At 39.0% G+C, this 23,767-nt stretch overlaps 2 protein-coding genes across 3 annotated transcripts in view; one reads left to right on the top strand and one right to left on the bottom strand.

Annotated features, from left to right (window-relative positions):
* Positions 1 to 8,873: 8,873 nt before the first annotated feature.
* On the bottom strand, positions 8,874 to 16,432 carry LOC137274277 (jupiter microtubule associated homolog 1-like). Of its 2 annotated transcripts, none has more exons than XM_067807399.1 (4): positions 16,186 to 16,432; positions 14,575 to 14,792; positions 11,456 to 11,565; positions 8,874 to 10,569 (listed from the first exon to the last, which is right to left on the bottom strand). In XM_067807399.1, the coding sequence occupies exons 1-4, from the start codon at positions 16,239 to 16,241 to the stop codon at positions 10,423 to 10,425; spliced, it is 531 nt and encodes a 176-aa protein (XP_067663500.1). In that variant the 5' UTR covers positions 16,242 to 16,432; the 3' UTR covers positions 8,874 to 10,422. The 2 variants fall into 2 exon arrangements, with proteins under 2 accessions (XP_067663500.1, XP_067663499.1); XM_067807398.1 differs by having other exon boundaries at positions 14,569 to 14,792; positions 16,186 to 16,423.
* Positions 16,433 to 18,620: 2,188 nt separating this feature from the next.
* The window catches only part of LOC137272855 (protein cramped-like), a 29,889-nt gene continuing 24,742 nt past the window's right edge, over positions 18,621 to 23,767 (top strand). The window contains exons 1-2 of the mRNA XM_067805262.1: positions 18,621 to 18,887; positions 20,466 to 20,710. Of these exons, the coding sequence (XP_067661363.1) occupies positions 18,820 to 18,887; positions 20,466 to 20,710 (313 nt within the window). The 5' untranslated portion in view covers positions 18,621 to 18,819. The remainder of the gene's footprint in view (positions 18,888 to 20,465; positions 20,711 to 23,767) is intronic.

Genomic DNA, 23,767 nt, shown 5'->3' with positions numbered 1-23,767 from the left:
TTAAGAACATCCCATGAGATTTCCTCACACCTGTGAAACACTATCTCTGAATTTGCCTACTATAAGTCAGCAATATGTAAATGCTGGACCGAGAAATCAGACATTGGAACACTGCTTTCTACTTTCATAACTGATTATAAAAATTTCCTTTTTCAGAAGTAGTGGAGTTGACTTATCTTGTTACATATTTGAGACGACTCACTCCACCGACATCTTTGTTCGTATATGTGTTACTAAATATGAATGTTTATTGAAGTATCTTTTCCCGCTGTACCTGTTCCCCAGCCTGTACTTCTACCGGATAGTTTTCCGAGTTATACATACCAGTCTGAAATGAAATGTTTGCTGACACTGCCGGGCGACGATATCTCGAGTGTGGTTTTTGTACTATTTTTAATCAAGTATTCCAGAAATGGGCTTTATACGTTGTACCCATGTGGGGAATCGAACCTGGAACTTCAGCGTTACAAGCGGACACTGTAACCAGATTCATCTAGGTAACACAATCTGGAGTGAAAATTGCCTTCAAAACGCTGAACTCACATTACCTAATCTTATATAATCCAATTTAAAATCCCCAAACAATCCGTATGCTTCCCGAAGAATCTTTTGGTGATAACTGCCTTTCAAATTACATCTCCTAAATCCGTTAATAACCTTCCTGTTTTGTAGATCTATTATATGATCTCTGATGGATCATCTTTCATGAGCTCAGAAAAAGGGCCAACACAATCAAAGGGAGGCTACTCCATACTCCCGAAACCACTCGTGACAAGTAACCTCTGTGGGGAAAAGAACGCAAACCGCCAGAACTTCCTCAACACACGGTGCAAATACCTAAAATCAAAAAGGATTAATGCGTATATAAGGATGGGTATGAAGGGAACAAAATACCTTATGTTTCAATACATTGATGATACGCTTCATGTGGGTTTGGAGAAAGGCTTTTCGAATTATTACGAATAATCTCTGTTACAGTTAATGATAGAGGTGTACTTTGTTAGATTATAAAATTCAGTGAGATCCTTCTGTATGAACTGAAATGTTGGTGGGTGAAAATCATTCGTTTCGACGTTTTTTTTACAAAATCTAAAGGGTTGTTATTTTTCGATATATAAGCAAAAAGAAAGTCTTCTCTGAATATTGTTATTGGACGTAGCAGTTAGTACGATATCCACTTTCAGGTCTCTCCAGATGGAGCTCACTCGGTTACATTCCCAGAATAAATGTATGTCATCTTTCATTTCCTTAGGACAGTAACTGCATTTTGTACAGTTCACGTAACCCATCTTAGTGTTGTGTTCACGTAACCCATCTTAGTGTTGTGTTCACGTAACCCATCTTAGTGTTGTGTTCACGTAACCCATCTTAGTGAGAAGGCAATTAGCTGGCAATATATGGTGAAAGATTTGATATTGGAACCATTGTAGTTCAGTCACTCTCGTACAACTAAATGGGATGGAGCTGATAATCTGCCTGTCTTGTTCATTAATGTTATGTCTACAGACGTATTCCCATATGAGGAAACAGTTATTTCTCTCGCAAATGTTCTTAATGCGTATTTTGTAGTAATACTGTGAGCCTTTTTGTTTGTTTCTTTGTTTGTTCAGATGGTATATATGAAATGGTAAAATAGGAGGATGTAGAAAAGTGTTCAGTTGGGGTAATCGTTGGTTTCTACAGAATTGTAATTAGCGACCTGACTCGAAAAAGTATTTGGCTACCTCCAACGGGTATGTTTGAAAGCTTTGCTCGAAATGAACACTCCTTCGAAGGGATTTTGCTAATTCCCCTTCTAATGTGTTCCGTGGAAACTATTGTTACTAGTACCTTTCAAAGGCTACATTCATCTTCGCTACAGGCATCTGAAGGAGGCTTAACAAGAATTATAGAGTCGCTCGTATAATCACAATAACACGCCGTTGCTTGCTTGTCAACTGAACCTACCTGTGGTACTTTATAAGCGAAATGATAGCTTCTAAAAAACATAAACAGTTTGTACTTCTATATTGAATGAATAATTTATTTACATCTTTGTTCATTTAATTTTAAATGTTACCTTTCACACATGTTAGTAATGGGCAAACTTTTGTGCGACTAACAGGCACGAATCAAGCCAATGTTTCTCGTGTAAGAAAGACAGGCTACAAAATTCTATATTAACATAGTATTGAGAGCTTGTCCAACCTTTTCAGCAACAATCACGTGTAAGCTGGGCTTTTTCAAAAATGGCATCGCCCTACCAAAATGTGATAAATATTCTATAAGTTATTCCGGAACAACCAAATATCTTGGAGTCTTTGAAGGGCACTTAGGAGTGATGCATATAAAGACAACAGTTTTTATGGATGACAACAATAAATAAGCTGTCATCCATAAAAACTCTTGTCTTTAACCTAGTAGCTTGTTGCACGTTACGGAAAGTGGCGAGTGGTGACGAATGAATCAGTCTCTGCGGGCTCCGCTGCAGGTTGGACAACGTCTCAATAAAATCCTCCCAAGTCGTGATATTCTCAGCAGATGTTTTTTCAGCAGTCTCCGTGACTGCAAAGTCGATGAAGGCGGAAATCCTTAGGATGAGCGGAAGATACAAATCCCCACGCGATGCTATATGTTCCTGACTGAAGTACTCCTGTGGTGAATACAGGATAGGGTATTCCCCTGCATCCCATGATCGTTGTTAGATGTTGCTGAATTAAGGATCGGATGGTCACAATGTATGATTGGAGGGACGTTTGTTTCCCATTAATGAAAAAATGTTCACATCAATATCTCTGTCAAGCATACTGTCAAAGGGACAGTTCTGTACAGTGGATCGCGATATAGCGGGGATAATCACACTGGGGTTAACTTGCTTGCTCTTTCTAAACTAAATTGTATTAAGCATAACCTAATCACAGTATCATGTCAACACATGGGAGAACATATTTTCTGCAAACGGTGAAGATCTTTTCTATTTCAGGGACGGTGGGATAGTTAAACGATTGAGGCGTTCAGTAGTCACGATGTCTACGGTTCTATTCCTAACACTGGTATATGCGTGAAATCCATTCCATGAACCCGGCGCTGTCTCCGTGAAAAGAAAATTGCTCGAAGCGAAGTACAGCTGAGCTGGTAAGGTAGGCCACTTCGAGCAGTAGTTAACCCACTGCTTATCTACAGCAAGCCCTAGTCGTATTCGTTAAAGGGGAGTTTGTTTGAGCAAACCTATTTTGATTGTCACCTTTTCCAGACATGCAAACAACACCCGCTAATGATCAAGAAGACGAGTAGTTGACCTTGATTGTAATGTTGTTATGTGTTGATCATGAAAAATACATTCATTGAATATGTGGTATTCGAACTCATCAAGAGTACGGGTCCTTGCGCGACCAAGGGACGCAACCCTGCGCACAGTGACATTTGTCAGACTAGCCCTCAGCTGATACAGGCGGAAAACGCATTGGGAAACAAGTTAATAAGTGTTTAAATAAAACAGAAGAACATTTTTCATGGATAAATGAATGAAAATACACAACTTGAATTTTTACAAAATTACAAAAGAATAATAGTAATATGTATAATTCGAAATTCATATCAAGGAAGAACTAGTCATATTTTCACTCAGTCTAACAGTACTGTTTACGTGTACATAGTTGCAGACAGAGTTAATGACAACAAATAATTAGTTAAAAACATCTTTGTTTAACGACGTGCAATACTTAAAGGTGTTCACGACTTGTACTAAGCAGTCGTGTTGAAAACACGTTGTTGTTTTCTTAATCTCCGGAAGGTTTACGTGGTGTGGAAACTCGCTAGGGAGAGAGACCGCAGCGGAAAACACGCGTTACCATGGTGATCTGGGACTAAGACCAGAGAATACGGAAATGTGACAGAATATATTGCGGAATGACCTTGTTCAGTTCTCCGCTGAGACACATCGTGGCACGAGTCAAGTAAAATTACTGTCGACGGTGATAATTCATTGCCCACTGGCGAAAGTTGCAACTTCGAAGAATATGAGTGAATGTCGTTTCATGCCGCGGTGAACTTAAACATTTAGATCTATCAAGATGGCATATTAATTAGGGTGCAATCGCCCTGCAAATCAATTGTTGAAGATGCCGCCTATCAGTATGCTGGATGCCATTGAGGATAGCAATGCTGAGGTACTGTCTCTTATTTTCTTGCAAACAGTCACAACTCTATCAAATGTGTATGTATGCGCATGAACGCATGAAATGGGCAAATGAACTGTTGAATTTGACTGTTGAGACCGGTATACTGACAGAGTATGACTTTACGTAGCTTTTTGCAATATTCCAATATTGCAATATCGAGACAGAAATCGGCCTCACACAGGTGGGGAATCAAACCCCTGACGAAGGCTTCAACTTCTGAGCTAGCCCACCACCCCTGAAACCAGTATAAGCACTGTAAAGACCAACTGTGACCTAGAATCACTGGTTTGACCCTATCAAAATACACATTTGGGGTGAGGTGAGTCGGTTGAGGATTAAAGTCAGTGAGTCGGTTCTTAAGCGACGGTTGAAAAAAAATCAGCGATTTTAAGACAATAAACGCCAGAATACCCCATAACAGTTGTTAAATAAACTTTAGTCAGGAGCGGATACAGCTTTTTGAGAAGGGTGTGTGTGCGTGCGTTCATGAGAGGCGGCGCTAGATCCGCCTATGTTAGTATACTCCGTCGGAAGTTTTATCTTGGCACTCTGTTCACCCGTGATTCTTCGCAGGAACATTTTGTGCCCCGATCCCCCTGCTGAGATAACCGATACAGACCTAGCACTGAGGTGGAGTTTGTTCAACCGAACCCAAACACCCAAAGCTAGTTTTAATTAGTGGCGACTTCCAGCTGGTCCCACGCAGTCGAAGCGTAAAGGTGAATTATTTGAAGAGACAGCTTATTCACCTATTTCGTGAAACGAGTCCCAAGCACTTAGCGAAGTTGTTAGGCTACTTTCGTGAAAGTCTCACTTTTTGCAATCTGTCCCTTTGCAGTTAGTCCGTCAGAGTATACATGTAGTCTATTAATTCCGTCAGCATATACTCCCACGCCTTCAGGCTTTACAACATAACCTTTAGATTGTTTCGTGCATCTGGCGTCTTTCCACATACTGCAGCCGGTCAGTCTAAGTAAACCTATCCTCAGTACTTTTCGTTACACTACACCACTAAGTGACGAAACACACAGAGGCGAAGTTTACTTAGACTGTGCAGCCTGTCCGTTTATTTCGTCCATCAGCATATACCCTAGCCTTACTCTTGGTCTGGACTGAAGGCTCAGCCCATGGATGTGTAGTATTTTGTTCCAGTTCCATCCTTTAAAGAGGTAAGTATAGTCTGGTTCATAATTATTGAGAATTTTTCTTCTTACTTTGAGCTATCCTAACACCTCAACTGATTCACTGATACTTAAAACTAAGTAATGGTATAAGGGAGGTAACTCATCTTGGCCTACTGAGTATAGTACAATTAGAGTTACCTCCCCTGAATTTGTAGCAGACGTCAACATTTTCCTCAACACTGTCAACAATGTCTGCTGAAGATAAAAGAAGGTTGATTTTTGAGTTGTGTAATCAAGGAATTGATGATGTAAATACATTGGCAGAGAGAACAGGAACTCCTCTTTCTACTGTGTATAGGATTAGGAAGAATTTTAAAGAGGGAAAGGTTTTTGGGCACCAGAAAGGAGCAGGGAGACCCAGAAAATTGGACTTCTCAGATCGCGTCCGGCTGGGAATTTTAGCGTCTAAAAAGCAAAGGGCAAGCATCTCCACCATCAGGTATGAAATGATAGAAAGGGGATCAACAGTTGTATCAAAATCTACAGTTAGAAGAAATTTGATTGTTCTTGGATGGGAGAAAAAGACTGGAATTCCTTCTCCTCTCATGAAACAAGAACATAAAGACAGGCGTGTTGAGTGGTGTTTGGCACATGAAAACTTTGACTGGGAAAATGTGATTTTTACTGATGAAAGCTCAATATGGGTATATCCCAATAATGTGAAAATATGGACAAAGTCTGCGTCAGCACCGTTGTATCGACGACCTAAATACAGCCCAAAGTTTCATGTATGGGGAGGGATATCCTTATTAGGAACGACCCCGCTGTGTGTGTTTGAGGGAAATCTGACAAGTCAACGCTACACTAACATATTAGATAGTTTTCTCCTTCCAAGTGCACATGTGTTTTATGGAAATGACTGGATTTTGCAGCAAGATAATGTTCCTAAACACACCGCAAAACATGCCAAGCAGTGGTTTCAGGAGAAAAATGTGACTGCATTACCATTTCCTGTATATAGTCCTGACTTAAATCCCATTGAGAACATTTGGGGGATGATGAAGGAATGTGTGAATCAAAAGGGGTTGACAAAAATTGAAGACATGAAGAGAGAAGTGGTCCGATACTGGGACAGCATAACTCACGAAACACTAACCTCTCTGATAGGAAGTATGCCTACCCGTCTTAGACTGTGCCGTGAAGCTCAAGGAGACTTGATAAAATATTAAATTGTTACCTACACGACATGAAAAGGTCAGTTCACTTTCACAATACATTCAATTTTATCTGATTTGTTCTCGTTTAATAATATGAAATGCTTTAGCTATTCTCAATAATTTTGAACCATACTGTATGTGGACAACACGCACACCCCAACAACTTCCCACATGACAACAAACAACAAATTCCCTTTGTCGATAACCTAGGGCGCCCTTGTACAAAGCAACCTTAGCACTGAGGTGACTGTAACTCTCATACCTTAACATCCACCTAGGATGGTTGATTGGTTAGTACAACGGGACCCCTGGCCTTAGAGCTTATGATTAAATACATGAGCGTTGAACCTTGAAGACGGTAACGAACGGATGAAGAGTTTGTTTTTTTAAATATTTCTTGGACTGCAACAACTTGTGGAGCATATGATATATCTCACGGCGTCCATGTTCATCCCAGTGATCCGTCAGTGGCCCCCCATTAATGTGGCATTAACGGATAAATGTAAGGTGTAAAATTACCGAGGAACATGTGGAAGAACCTGTTTGTATTGACCCAACTGTGAATATTTGCCATCGCTCGGTATCGGCAAATACTATCCCTTGGCCTGTATGAAGACACTTCGAAAAGACTCGAACAAACAGCTTTAGTGATTACATGTAAAACACAGATTGAGGATAATGATATCAGACTAACAAACTAGCCGCATAAATATTGGCATGGGATTCACGACTAGGGAAGACGTTTAAATATGTTATTCCTGATCATAATTGTTAGTGCTAATTGTTAACGTTTTTGTTTGGTTTTAAAACCACACTTACAATATTGCAGTCATTAGATGAGGACTTGTAAATAATGTTCTGAACCAGACAACCCCGTGACTGACCGAGCAACAGTCCATGTTGTCAATTCATCGAACCTGGCCACAAGGCATCATGTGGCTTCTGGAGACACATCTTACGCTAGTTATGTCTACCTGGTTGGTATCACACAAGGCGATGAGGCAGTAGATGCATGTCTCACGCTTTCTTTCAGCCGTGCCCACTTGATGGTGGGGACGAAATCGTGTTTGGCCATGTGCACTTATACACACCTGCCAGAACCAGTTCGTACAGATACGATGTTAAACAGAGACCCAGCATACAGACTCAGGGCTGACTAGACCTTGTTTTATCCCTTTCAAGCCCAGCTCCGAGCAGACTAGCATGTAACCTGCAAATGTCTTTTCGGAAAGCCGTGTTGAGTGACTTCCGTCACGTTCGATGTGGCATAAATACACCCCTTGTCCCGGACAGTTCACCACAGTGAGACCATCGAGACACTGACATCATGATGAGGTCGAATCTAATTGAGATTATGTCACTTAAGTTATCAATATCCACGGAAAGTATGGGGTTGGTCAGAATTTGTGTGTAACCCAGTCTGAAATTACCACCTTCACAACACTTTAAAACACAAGTTTAATGAAGTTCAACTTGGTTATTTCTGCTTTCTTTGCACAGTGTAAGGACTGACAGCAATCGGACCAATTTACATGGAGAAAGGTCAAGATGTCTAGCTGCTCCCTCAAGTTCAAACTGTGTGGACTGGTCTGAATGTTTACAGAAGCATGGGAATGGATAAGCTTAAAATAGTACATACTTGAACCCTGCACAGCCTCCAAACAGGGATCCACAGGGGGTGCAGGGTGCGCACCTGGAGGCCATGAATCACCCGGATCATGTTAATGAATAACAGAACAAAATAATATTCTGACGTTTAAAAAAAAGAAACTTTCAGCTAACAGCATATACCCTCCTGCATTGTGGTTGTATTTTTATTTGAGCTATCTCCAAAAGCAGCATCTGCTTGAGCCTCAAGAAAATTACATATCACTCTATCTTGTTTGCATAACTACAATAGGAAACACATACCATGGCATAGTGGAAATCAGTTTATTCCTTATTTGCTGCTGCAGAGTTACTGTTCATTGAAATAGTACGTAAAAGATAAATAAAAAAATGAAGAGTAAGATCAGCCTGCTAAAGTTGAAGCAATCATGCAATAAGGTAAGTCAATCCATTAAGCTCTATCACAGAATATCAAAACCAACAAAAGGAAATGAAAGAACTAAAATACAAATTGTAAATGTTTTGGTTATAGATTGTCATGACAAGGGCAGACTTCAAACAAGACTGCCATTTGATTTAGGTTACACAATATAGTATCATAAGGCTCTCTTATGAAAGGTTTGTTCACCAAACAATTTGTAAAAGTACTTTAATCAAGCGTGTCTTGAAATGTTGAAATCAAATAGGTATCAACCCAAACTGACAGTTTTCTTAAAGATTTCACCTGCAATGTGGACACATCTGAAAAATAACAAAACAAGTACTGAATGCCGTATGATGTATAGTTTTATTGAGGATAGCAAAGTAGAGACAGACAATGACAGTTAAGGGCAGTCAACTCTCGTTTGGTTGCCCTGTTTTCTGGTCAAGCTGGCACCCTCAACCGAAAACGTCACAAATCCAAGTTTACATACCTGACTACATATCACCGTAGACACAAGAAAACAGCATTAGAAAATATTTCATAACAATGCCACTGTATCACTGACATCTATTTCACAATGGCTAAATAAATATAAGATATATGCATAAAAATTACAGAAAATATAGACATGATGGTTAACAGATGTGGAACAGCAGATGGCTGATTCAGATCAAGAAACTGAAGAGGAATGCACAGTTAGAGATCGAACATAGTTGTTTTGTGCAATTTGATGTTAAAATGTAGTTTGAAGATGAAAAACTTAGGTCATATTGCACAACGTGCGAGACAGTCAAAACGTCTTCCTGCGACAGGAAGTCACTATGGATTCTACCATCAACATACAGTTTACAGTAAGCATAACTGTACAGCATGGCCATTGAATGAAATGAAATTTAATTTTTTGAAAACCAGCTGTGGACCTTGTCATGATGAATCGATCAGGAACAGTTGTCATGAAAATATTTGTGGACATTATGAACATGCAAAACTGAAATGACATGGTTCAAAAGAAAGTATGTTATACTGAGAGTTTGAGGTAAAAACTTCATGTGGGATATTTACAATTTATCATATTTCCACTGTGGTTTAAACCCAACCTCTACTATTTTCTCAACTGACATCAAAGTATGGAAAAACTTAAACCAAATAACAACATTCCAAACTCGCTATTCCTTGAGGCTGCTGGTTCTGTCAAATATTTGCAGCCTCAATACCAGCACTATCTAATGCCCAATATTGGTCATAAAATTGTATGAACTAAACAAAAATTGATCCCTTTTGGCAAAAATGTGCAAATACAAACTGTATGGAAGCATGAGCAGACCCTGCCAGTAGTTGAGTATTAAAACCTTTTACTGTTAATACGCCACTCTCAAACACTGCCACACACAAGGTCAATCAAAACTGAAAGCGTTTCCAATGAGAACACATCACATGTAAAATGTTCATGGCAAGAACTTAGTTCAACAATTCAATGAAAATATTAGAACAGTTGGCACTATTTGTCATCACTGTAGCCAGATGAGGCACCAACTTGAAATCATTCAGTACGAAGCATTGCTTACAGAAGCTTAAAACAAGCTGATCTGATCCAAACCCATGGCAAATACAGTTCATCCCAACTCAAAGAGCAAAGCATGTGTATATGTCAATCTTCATAAAAATTCAGGTATGAAAGAACAGTAACAGAAATCATAATATACAAGCTATTTTCTCAAACTCAACAGAAACCAACATAAACTGAGCTGGAATCCTGACAGACTTGGAGTTGTGGCTTCAGTAGTTTATAGAATGATACATCCATGTCATTGATAGGGCTCCTTCAGGAAGCAGCCAGCTCAAGTGACAAAGCTAAATGCACCAAGAGGGCCGGGAATCCGAACTGGAGCTCACCACAGTTTGTGGGTAACACCCCCTGGAGGGTTGAGGACTCGGGATGAGGTGTGCACACCTGGCTGTGCCTTGCCCTCCTTGGCCTGAAGTGCATTGTCACCGCCTCCAGTTTGTTCTGATGCAGCAGCTGAAGGACTGGCCATCTGAAGCACAATATAGGACTTTATTACATGGTAGTGGCATGTGTCATACTTTTAAAAACTGGGGCGGAGGCACAGCCTAGCGGTTAAAGTGCTCACTCGTCACACCAAAGACCATAGGTACAATGTGTGAAGTCTATTTCTTGTCTCCACCACTGTGATATTGTTGGAATGTTGCTAAATGCTGCATAAAACCACACACTCACTCATTAGAACTTCATGTTCCATAGAAATAACTCTTTGCAGGTCAATTGATATTCCTCCTTATTAGAAGTTCATGTCATCTGGTTTCTACTGAATGACCTTGTTCATCATATGTTTAAAACACTGTGTTCTTGTTGCTGGATTAGGCTTTCTTGAAAAATACTGTCACTGACTGCAACTTTACTGACTGTCAGAACTAATAAAGGACAGTAATTTACAACAACCTTTGTTAAATAACGATAAACAGGTGGAAGCTTCTAGGTTTGGATTTCCTAAAACATGAGTGATCATGATCTTGGATCACTTTGACAATGGACACTTCAAATGGACTTCTCATTCTGCACCCTGTGGGAAATCAAACCAAGACCGCTGACACGACTGAGTGAATGCCATAACCACTAGGCTACCAGTTCTATTTCTGTGACTCACTGTGACTTGCCGCTGTGTAACGTCAAGTCAGCAAAAAGCCAACCAATCTCACAGACTACAAATAGCTGACCACAGACAAATCTGTACCTAAAATTATAGCCAACTTAATAAATCACAGGGGTATAAATTATATCATTAGTTTACATGCATATCATTAGTTTACATGCATTGTATGTTAATGATATGTTAATGGAGACAAATTCAATTCTACGCAGCTAATGCTACAGATATTGTGCTGAAGAAGAGGCATTCTCACCTGTTGTGGTTGCTGCTGTTGTTGTGGTGTCACCGTGGGAGCAGCTGGGGATGCAGCAGGGGAAGAGTCAAGATTCTCGTAAGGTTCACCAGTGATGGGGTTGAACTTGCCTGGAAACCAGATCACACACACCATGAATAACGCTGTATAGGGCTGTTTAAAATGTTAATAAAGACAAATTTAATTGTTTTAAAAGGTCATTACTCACAGAACCTTGAAAATAATGTAACCTCTGATTTACAATAAATACTCTTAAAAATTGGATATGGTCTAATAATCAGCTTTTCACAGTAAACTTAACAAAATATTTTTGTCAGAAACAAGTGATACAACTAGTATCATTAATAGAAACTAACTATGGATAGTGTGAAAAAGTATAGACGGTGCACTAAACTAAAAGCATAGAATAAAATAAATAAGGATTTGGCAAGCCATTACAATAATTTGCTACAAACCTGACCACAGAGGATTGCTAATGAGCAACAAACTCTATAGATTTGGGGACACTTAAGGACCTTAACTGTCCAATGTCCTTCCACTGAAAACGTATGCTTGGGTCCTGTTTGTCTTAAATGTACTTAACACACATGGGTAAAATCCAAACCTTCACAACAAATAACTTGCCTTGAGAATGAGAGAATTGGCATTTATGCCACTTTCAGAAATATTCCTGCAATATTAGAGTGAGGGACACCACAAAGGGGCTTCACACATTGTACCCATGTGGGAAATCGAACTCAGGTCTTTGGTGTGATGAGTGAATGCTTTAACTACAAGGTTACCCCTCCACCCTTTGTCCTGAAGACTGTACTGAACAAAGTACTTCTTTAATAGCACAAACTGTAGACATTAATTGTTATCAGACTGATCACGGGATGCATGTCACAATGGAATCCTAAACATTCAAGTTGGGGTCACCTAACCCCAAGCTTTCAAACTGACAACTTAAGCGAGTAATACAAATCCTCAAAAATGCCTACAGTGAGATCTCTCCAATGAACACATTCTTCAAATGGTCTTTTTCAGTTAGAAAGGAATTAGCCATCTATTAGTGTGCTCCAGGTGAATAAATGAGTTTGGTTTTATACCACTTTTGCAATATTCCAGCAACATCACTGCTGGGACACAGGAAATGGGCTTCACACGCTGTACCCATGTAGGGAATCATAACTGAACCCAGGTCCCCAGAGTGACGAGCAAACACTTTAACCACTTGGCTACCCCTACAACATGTACAGTACTCCAAGTGTTAATACACATACTACTGCCAAGCCCAGTGCTGCTACAGGCAGAGGTTCAGTCCCTTGAGGAAATCTATGTGAGGTCTGTGATTCAAGAAAGGATACAGCTACCCATGCTTTCATATTATGCAGACATCCAGTAACTAACCACTCTGCACCAAACCTCCACCTGAAGTCCACACAGTTTTATAATGTAACACATCACACACCCAAACATTTTGCAATGTTTACCACATAACATATACATAAAAGGCATGGGCTTCAGGCTGTAGATAAAGGTGCAGGCTGATTCACGATTACCACAGGTCAGGCTTATACAAACGGTTCACAAAGCAAATAATGACCTACTTTAACTACCGTACCCATCACAGGATGCGTGCTGACAACCATTCAGTGAAACATGAAAAGCAACTAAATCATGTCAGTGTATATAAAGATGTGCAATACTGAATAACATGATACAGAACATGTTACTACAGGTCAAGACCTTTTCACAATGGCACATACATGCATCACTTGCCCTTAAAAGGAAAATTTTCAAGCGATATATTATTCTACTCATGATGCTAGGACTTGTACCAGGATTCCAGGCCACCTCTATAGGTAAGTTCCAATACTGATACAAATATATACTTTGACCTACAAAACTAAAGGTTCATTGGACCTTGTTAAAAACTGCAAGGGTCCTTACAGGATATTTGGGGGTCCTGTTAAGGAATGAAATAGCATAGTGTACTGTACGTACAGATGTAGTAATTATTAATAACAGGACCCATTTTCTTCCTTTTTGAAGGACATTTAGAAGTGATACACATAAAGGCAAGAGTTTTATTATGACAACTTATTTATTATGAAGGGTCACGATGACTCAAGAGTATGTTCGTACTCCTTTAGCTGGTGAATGTATGTTCTTACTTCTCTACCTGATGAAGGAGTATAAACTTACTTCAAAAGTCATCAGCCTTCACAATAAATGAGTTGTCATCCAAAAAACTCTTGCCTTTATCCATTTTCTCCTTTAGAATTAGTGGAAAGAATGTTTTCTGAGTCAATCTTGTGTTTGTGGGCACTGGATGAACATTTCAGTGTTTAGCAGAACTCAGAAACACAAATCTGCAATATGATGTAATGCTATTCTACCAGCTGAATTGTCACCAAGAGGCATCAGAGATAAGCAATATACTTAAAAACCCAAATCCACATCAAAACCTGTCAAAAATACAGGACCGGGGAAACAGTAGTAGAGGATGAGACACTATGTTACGGCAGTGATGCTGTTATGTAAACACTACATGCATGTCACTAAAGCTACTCTAGAAACAGACTAGATGCATGCAACAGTGCAGGTGCTGGTAAACAGTGCAAAGTACAATCAATATATCTACAGAACAAAGCAGTCACCATCACACCTACCAATCAACAGCACCTTTCCTCAGAACATACAAAAAATATGTTCACATGTTAAACCCATATCCCAATGTTACAACAAAAAAGAAATTCCTTACATCATGATTAGTAATGTATCTGCCAATGATTCTGCAATGTTACCATGGTTACTATAAATATGCACAGTGCAAGAAGGTAATTTTCCTGAATCAAACAAGTTGAAATATATATATATGAAAAAGAAATATATATACGAAAAAAAATGCCTCAAACATGTCTTTTTGTAAAACTCAATCTCATCCATCCCCAGCTTGATCTTCTTGATTGAATATTAAATCAAATTCCATGATTTCTACATTGATTTCTGCTCTGATTGGTGTGAAGAAGAGATTACGTCTTTCACCAGAAGGCAGTTGGGTCCATTGGGCAGCCACCTTCTGTTGAACTGTTGCGATAGGTAAGAAGACATGCAAAAGCTACAGGTACCCCTACTCTGATTGCGGCCTTTCCCGGCCAGAACGTGTGGCTCCATTCCAAATAAATTGGACTGAGTGCTAGAATTGTTGGCTTGGGCACGTGATGGGGAGGGCTCCTCTGGGCCACCGAAGATGTTGGATCCATTCCGTTGGTTTTGCTGTCGTGGAGCAGATGCAGGGGCAGAAGACGTTCCAAAGATATCACTAGATCCTCCTCCTGGGGGCCTCAGGACTCTGTTCTCAAAAACAAAACCAGTGATGAATATATGTCTGAGAGTGCAAGCTAATAATTAAGGATTGTCATTTTTATGGTGAATCTGTTAAGATCCAACTTAAAATAGTCGTCAGTAACCCATGGTTGTGGTAAGAGTAATAGAACTGGGGAATATTTCGGGGCATTAAACAACAAACTTTCAAGGTGATTTCTATGGTTTACTCTTTCATGACAGCAATGTGGTTGTAAATAACACACACTACACAATGATAACAGGGTTTGAAATTAATGCTTTGATGTAGCAAGAAATCCTATTTTGCTACCTGAAAGGAAAACACAGTAGCAACAACTTGCTACCTTATTTTAAAAGCCTTATCATGGCTATTGTCTTATCAAGACATGGCTAACAGTACATTAGCCTGAGGCATGAATGAGTGAGCGAGATTAGTTTTATGCCACTTTTAGCAATATTCCAGCAATATATCGACAGGGGACACCAGAAATGAGCTTCGCAAATTGTACCAAAGTGGGGAATCTAACATGTGTCTATAATGTGAGCGAATACTTTAACCACGAGGCTACCCTACCATCTCCTTTGTCAAAGGAAATTGTAATACGAGGTAATTACCTTTGAATATGTCAAGACATTAATCGTCTAAACCAAGTGCATCTTATATGTCATTTGATAACATTACATTAAGCAGTACAGATACATTTCTTCCATCATATATTTTGCAGTCTGGAGTATACTATTTCTAAAATACTTCATTTGAAAAAATCTTATTCCTGGCTCCTTCAATCTGCACTGCTGGGTTGACACTACACTCTGCAATATGCCAGCTACACGAGAGTAGCATGTGAATGAGTGAGAGCCAATAAACTTATCATTTATATCAGGATCTACAATCACCGCTGCGGTAGAATGACATGTCGACTCAATTACACCCTTTATAACTTGCACAGGTTGCTGGGTACGAAATACTCAAACATAACCAAGACCCCTATCACAGGGATTGGAATTCGCCTTCCCAGGGCACATTCTGGGAAGATCCATGTCTATATTTCTCTACGTTACCTCATACTGTTAAAACGTAAACGTTTTACTGTGACCAATAAGTAAACGCCGATAGTGATCAGCTGATGATTCATGTCATAATTGATTGAAAATCCACATGACATTCTCTGGGACAGATAAGCAATAGCAGCTGAATATTCGAGCACTGTAAGTAGGTCACTCCAGTGGGCGCTACATTCCCAAGCAATCAGGGGCAAGTTGAGGCAGAGTGCTAATCCAATATATAAACATTTACATGAACTGTACATCTCATCGATTTCACAGGAAGTTGGCAGTCACACGGCAGCCATGCGTACCAGTCTTCCATAATCTATGTCACAAAACTTGGGAATATTCACCTCGATGTTGGCTTTTCGTCGCCGGCAAGACCGCTCATATTCGTTGTCGTAGTCATTTTCAGGTGGAATGTAGAATTCGCTGTCCCTAATGTCTTACGCGATGATTATTCTGCTGAAACCCCCAGCAACGTAACTCACAACCAGCTGGATGACTGTCTAGCTCACCAACCTTTCGAATTTCACGCACACCTGTGTGATGTCATTACATTCCGTTTGGCGATACTATCATCGTAACAACAACCTCCAACTGAAATGAAAGCAAACCGGCTTCAGTTGATAAGGCATAAATCTCATGTGGATATAAGTAGATTTTGGTGGATACATAAACGCGTATTAAATCCGTTTTCCATCTGTGTTTTTATGCATAACGTCAAAACTGAAACTTACAGATCATCCATACAGATGTACCATAGCAACGAAAAAGCCGCACTGTTCTACGTCGGTTAATCCAGTTGTTTTCTTTATTTGAATTCGGCTGATTGGCGAATTGCATTTGTTATCTGCTCATGGACCGCCATAGTGATATCTCATTGCGCGAAGTTACTCTATTTCACAACACCTTCATTCAGTGGGAAGTGTATGTCAAAATCGCAGTGTAAACCATGACTTACAAGACAGAAATTTAAATTTAGATGTGGCTTTGAGTTAACAATTTTAGTGTCTTAATGGTAATTCGAACTGTTTGTACACGAGTATATGAACGCCATTCAAGATAATATACACTTACCCGAGCAGATGTTTATATATCCAGGCCAGAACTAAATCTGTTATGTTCATACATGAAGCTGAAATCTGTACTATTATACTTTTGAATATTTAATCTTAGATTACTCTAGACCATTAAGTATAGCAAAGTGATTTTTGGTGCATCAGCTCAGGCTATGCGTTTACCAGTGAAACACCTGTGGAAAAATACACCCTTTCTGGTATTTTAACGCAGCACTTAAACTAAATCTCTAACGCAAACTATAACTAAACTTACCATGTTCACATGTGACTATCAAATTATCTATATTTCATAAGTTGTAGAAAATCCATGGTGAACATGCCAAGCAGACAACTGTGTTGTTTAAATCATCCTTTCATCAGTGGTCAAGAAAGTAGTACACAATTTATTCCAGCTGGAGTGGTGTCTGTGTAGCTTGACATTTGTTGAAAAGGGAAGGGGGAAATGCAGAGATAATGCACTAGTGGTATACTTTACAGTGCCAGTATCAGATACAAGGACAGGGCTTCGATTGAGCGTATATGCATATCTTTGTTTACAATGAACATTTTCCGCTTTGACCAATCAGATTCTTCGTTACAAATACGAACGTCAAAATAATATATGTCTGAAATTGTCTCTCTGTTCCACTTGTATCAAAGATGACATTAACGGTTCTGACAAAAATTCAAAATTCTATCATTTCGCCTTACTCGATATTGTTAACTGTTGTTTCTATTTTAATAGTGGGCGGGCATAAGGGGAGTTTTCCAATCATGTGATTTCACTGACCAATCAACGCTTGGGATTCCCCTGTGTGATTCCCGCCAAGTCAAATGACAACAATCCTTACTTTGCCGGTCCTCTGCCACGAAAACAAAACAAAATCGGTCCCAGGAAAGCTGTTTGCTGTGTAATATATGACATATGTTGATGAAAACTTTGCACAGAAACACTTGTTTTCTTGTCAAGGTTGTATGATGCAGCAAACTGGGTTTTATCGCTATATTTAAACCTAAATATGTGAAGTGACATTGACATAGTGAATGTACTCTATCTTCAGGAGTAAATAGTAAACACTTGAAATGGAATCGCGATGGCATCATATATGTTTTAACCAATGCATAATACAAAAATGTATATGAAACAATATGAGTTTTCGATTTCTGTTAAAGTGTAGGGGAGATTTCTGGTCAAACTTATCAACGCAATACACATTCAACTATAATATTTTCAACGTTTTTTTGCGTTTTCTAAGTCGAAAAGCAAATTAAATGAACAGATAATTGTTATTATTACCGGGGAAAATATTTGCTTCAGTTTTGTATATGCATTTACATATGTGTTTTGTACTTTAAGTGAATACATGATAAATTCGCATCTTCATCTATATGTTACCCATTGAACCTGAGCAATATCGTGTGATATAGTGAGAGGGCGAAAACTGGTATTTCATTGAAAAACCTCCCAAACAAACATCTCTTGTTTTTCTTTCCTCGCATGTTTTAAAACATCATTACGCATGTGTAATAATGAAGAGGTATAGTGACAAATGTATTCGTTATATTTTATATTTCAATGTCCAAACCTTAGAATCTGTCACATGACCTTGTACTTGGGAACAGGGACTTGTCATGTTCGAACACAACAAAAGAGTGATCTCAAACAATTTTAGTTGATATTACATCGGCGTACGTAGCTTATTTTATACTGTCTTTAAATTGTTAATACTGTTCTGCAGTTAAACATAGTTTGGAAGATGTAGATTTATCTTTTCTTTTAAATATCACTGTGCATCGGAAGAAAGAAGCCAGTTCGCCGCCGCTGCCGAGTTGTTGACTGACGGGATCTAGTCACAGGCCATCTGAGGACATTTGTGAAATTATGTAGACAGAAACTTGTGCCAAGCTTGCGTACAATCAGTGTATATGCCACCGGGAAAACGAAGGAAAGTTTCTCAGGATGAAAACAGTGTTCGGGACGGTGTTGGAAGTCGGTAATGTTTCGTTTGTGAAATTGTCTAGCGCCATATTGCCATCTCTGAACACGACATGTTTTCTTTCTATTTCTAAAGCTACCAAACTGTCAGTTGTCATAATGTTGCGTATGATTTGTCTAAGAGGTCCCTGCACTTTAATGGTCACGTTAAAGCTCGTTAGAACATCTAACCAAAATTGTTTTCGGCTAAATTATTTTCAGTGTTGCTTGGTCGCAATTTTCGTTATGGCAGCCATGTTGAATTTTACTTTATCGGTAATGAGATCCTTGTTTTTGTTTTGACGCCTCCTTACTTCATCTATCCCCCATTCGACATAAATTGTGTATCGTAAGATTGTGGAGTGTATTAATTCATAATATCGACAACAAGTAACGCGGTAACTACCAGGAGGGTGGGTCGATCGTAAACGCGGATCTTTTGAACAGCCCGGGCGCTGAATCGCATCTGTGAGGAGGTCAATGTACATGAAGTAAACAAAACTAAATTAGCAATTTTTAGAGTGTCTTCGCTTTATTGTTCATGAAATGTTTTCGATAATATTACCATATCATTTCACATTAATTCACTTAACTTGACAACTTTCTGCCAAGCACTTACTGTAATTTTGACACGTAGGGTGGTTGCTGTCACTGTACACATTATTTCGTCCCATTACACAAGGACTGGCGCATATGATCACCTATATTCTTATGTATACTGTCATGAATGTGAACTATTCCTTCTTTACCATTCATATTTCAGTCATGTCATAGATGTTCCCATACGTCATATGTAAGAGGATATCCACTGTATTGAATAACGATGCGTAAATTGGATGTTCCATGCATGGGTTCAATGCCTGATTTAGTAAGAAGGTTGAATGATTTTGTTGGCACTTTACCAGACGTCACCTATATATCCTCTATAGGTTTGTCACAAGATGTTGATTAAAGTAATTATCAATCTATTGATACGAATAATGAATATGATAATAGGTAGGTGGATGGCAATAACTAAGAGTGAGTGTTATTTTATTGCACAGACAGTTTGATTTCACTGTTTTGGCAGTCAGTAAATATTCAAGACAAGATCAGCATTGTCAGACACGCTGGTTGGTGATAACAGTTCAGGAAGAAAAAGTCCAGAACAGTCCAGGTGAAAAAGACATAGCTTGGTCGAATATAGTAGTCCTTGTCCACATTCTTAGACATATTTGTCTACTGTGGTCAAGTGTCCCTCTGCCCCTCAACTGTTGGATAACGCCAGTTGATAAGATATCCATAATTTTGTGTTTAAGTGTGTTTTGTGTTTAAGTGTATGGTATTGAGATTAATGAGAAGGGGGATAGGCTAGTGGTTAAAGTGTTTGCTTGCCACACTGAAGACCCAGGTTCCATTCCTTAAATGGGTACAATGTGTGAAGCCCATATCTGTGGGTCCCCTGCTCTGATATTGCTGCAATATTGTTAAGAGCAGTGTGAAACCTTACTTTTCAGTTATTTTAGTCAAGTTTGGCTCAGTTAGTTTAAGAAGGCTGAAACAACTTGAAATGTTCATGTTAATCACCTTATGATCCATGAACCTTATTTGTTTGCAGGGTAGCACCATCCACTGCTGAGGAAAAAGGTTGTCCAGAGGAGGAAAATGTCAGCCCAACTTCAAGCAGTGCAGATAAACGCATGCGGCAATCGACTAAGATCGATGTGCCTGAGGTTGCAGGGGATGATGGGAAGGGAACTGCCCCTCAGGTGACCACTGCTAAACGGTCAAGTACACGGGTTGTGAAGAAGACAAGGCGAGATATAAGTCCACAGTGGTCACCTGTCAAGAAGACCTCCTCTGGTTTGTATATACATATATATATGTATTTTTGTATGAACAATGTGATGATTTCATATTTATTAAAAAAAGTGCCTTTTGGTATGGACTTTCGGAAACAAATTATCCAAAATACAAATTCAACTTATAAAGCTGGAAAACGACGCAATAAAAACCCCCCCAGCAAAATTGCAGTTTGAACGATTCACTAATTTTCCCCCAGCTCAGTCAAAAAAGTGGTTTCACCAGCTGTGCTATAGTGTATGCGCAGTGTTTAGGTTTGTGCACCTTGAACTCGTAAGGTGACACGTAAGAAAACAGCATGTGATGTGTGCAAGGATTATCGCTGTGGTCGAAGTTGGAGAACTAGAGATGTTTCTTGTGATTACAAGTATCTTGGGTCTGCACTAATAGTTATACATGTACACTGGTCCCATACATGCAGATTTGCAAACCAAATTTTCAAGAAAGTTGAGCATAAGAAATATTAATTTCCTTGCTAAAATTGCTCAGCTTGAAAACTGAAATGTTGTAATACATGTCACTGTCAATGGAAACAGAAAATATGTTGATTGTGACAAGCTGTCTCTGTCACTGACAAAACTCATTATCATGCCTTATGTAAGAATGTCGAGTTTTGATTAGTTCATGTGACAACATCTCCATATACACTATATATCATTGTTGCTTGACAGTGGTATATGAATCTATACTGAAACGTCGCATCATATACAATTAAAGAAGTTGTTATTCATTAAAAAATCTTACTTTCTTATTACTCACCAAACTTCCAAAATGCCAATCAAACATATAATCTATATACACACAGTGAGCCTTTTGCGTATCGGCAAAACGAGCGAGCCAATGAAAAGTTTTTCGTTACACTTGAGTGCACACCTGCCCGCACTGACTGGGTTCGGTCTCCCGGGTGCATCGTTTCCAGGGAAGTAAATAAAAAAAGAACAAAATATTGCACTTTTCATCTGCAATTATACGCTTATAATTTTGTTTATTTGATTTTTAACAGTCAGCAAGGTATATTAATGTCATGAAACAGTGATAATTGTGTTTTAATTATGTTTGTTGTTTGCTTGCATGTGACCTTCATGTGTGTTGAGAACCTGAGACCAGGGCTGTAACTAGACATATATGAGAATATTATCATAGATACTTTAGAAAGAGCCCATACTTGACTAATCAGTTTTTGAGATCACAATACATAACAAATAGAACATTAACTGATGGAGTTACCTCCCATGAAAATCGAAGAGAGTTAGCAAAGGATGTAAGTGTGGCCAAACTCAAGCACACAGTGAAAATAGTCGACCACCTTACTGCATTTTAGTCTTAATTTCAGGTATGTAAGGTCATCAGACAGAAAATGATACAGGGCTCGTTAGTTGGTCACAGCATATCGCGAGACCTAAGTTCTTCTTGTGATAAACTACATGCACCTGGTCCCGTCGAGTAAAGTCATATTTCATGGTTGTGCAATTAATAACCAGAGCTGGTTCTTGAATGTACGCTTGTCATCTGGTACTGGAAGTGAAAATGGCCCTGTATCGCATGTGACTAGTTGGTGTGTGCAAGGAGACATGGAAACCAGCTTTGTATTATTAGTAGCACCTTGTGAGACTACAGGCCCTATATTGATTGTGTTGAAGAATTGAAACTCAGTAGGCATTCAATAATAAAGGATGAGGGTTTAGGGTTGTACCACGTTTTGTTGCAGTGAATCATAATACCAGTTTTGTTACCAGTCTGTAACATGATACTTGGATTTAATCATTTCTCCCCAGGCATGTCAGTGTGTGGTGTCATTTCACCACTAGCTTACATTATTGGTGGAGAGTGCATGTCATAAATATGACGGGATGTGTCTGCAATGGTAGATCCTGGTGTCAAAATTATTCTAGTTGTATTCCTTTTCAGGCTTCTGAGCCAATCTCTGTTGAGTCCATCTTTTTTACTATAGGGTCATTGTTTTCCAGCCTGGAAAATACTAGTATATTTTGAAAAAGTTCGTATTCATTCATAGCTTCATCTTGTTATCAAAGTTTCAAGTGACAAGTTGAAATGAAATTATGAAATTCAGAAATTGATGACTTAGTTCCAATGACTGAAAAAGCAAAAATATTTGCAGTCAGCTTCCTGTATTTGTTCATGTGTATATCCAATATATCCTGTGTGCTGTCACTGTAGCAGCATCCAACAAAGTGGCAGATGACTTATGAGAAGTTTACGTTTTGAGTAGGAGGACTCATGCTTTTCAGCATTTCTTTTTTTCATAATAATTACATAATTACTGATGAAAGATTGCATGCTGTTTATTGCGGAGGGAATACATCTGTAAAGATGGGTCCAGATGTTTCTTCTTGCTAAAACACCTTTATATCTGCACAAGATCATTTGCTGTTCCTATATTATATGTATGTAATGTATACATTGCGGTAAATTGATGTGTGAAAATTGACATTCTTTGCGATGGTATCCGAGACACCTTGACTTGTATGCTTGTTTCTATATACAGAGGGGTGACCAAAGTGGTCAAAGCATTTACTTGTCACAATGAATGATTCCCCATATGAGTAAAATGTGTGAAACCCATTTCTGGCGTCTCCTGTCGTGAAATTGTTCAATCTTTGCTGGTAATACATGGCCATGCCGTATGGAAAAGCGTTGTTAAAAAAAACTGGAGCAAACAGAATTGGTTTGCGTAGCAACACATTCTCAAGAGGTTTTACTCAAAGAAATAATCCAATAGTATGGACTGTGGTAGTCCATTGAACAAAATGAGTTTTCCATACCAAATATACTGTTTTAATATTTGCCTAGTGAAAACAAGGCTGCTGCTACGATCTCAAGTAAAGATTTCTGTAGCTGGAAAAAATCAATAGGTGTGCAATGATGGCAAGTTGAAGAATGGTTCCTGGCCACTTGCAGGGTCCGCTACGTCAGCCAATCAGGTGTGCATGCCAGGTTGTATACACACAGGACTGACTTACATCAGGCAATTGCCATAATGGAGGGGAATGTCATTATAAAGATCATTAAGGAGATTAAGTATGCCTCTCATGCTCT

Source organism: Haliotis asinina, chromosome 2, assembly GCF_037392515.1.
Source record: "Haliotis asinina isolate JCU_RB_2024 chromosome 2, JCU_Hal_asi_v2, whole genome shotgun sequence".
Taxonomy (NCBI): Eukaryota; Metazoa; Mollusca; class Gastropoda; order Lepetellida; family Haliotidae; genus Haliotis; species Haliotis asinina.
The sequence above is the reverse complement of the archived record's forward strand: the minus strand, read 5'-3'. Positions and strand labels throughout refer to the sequence as shown.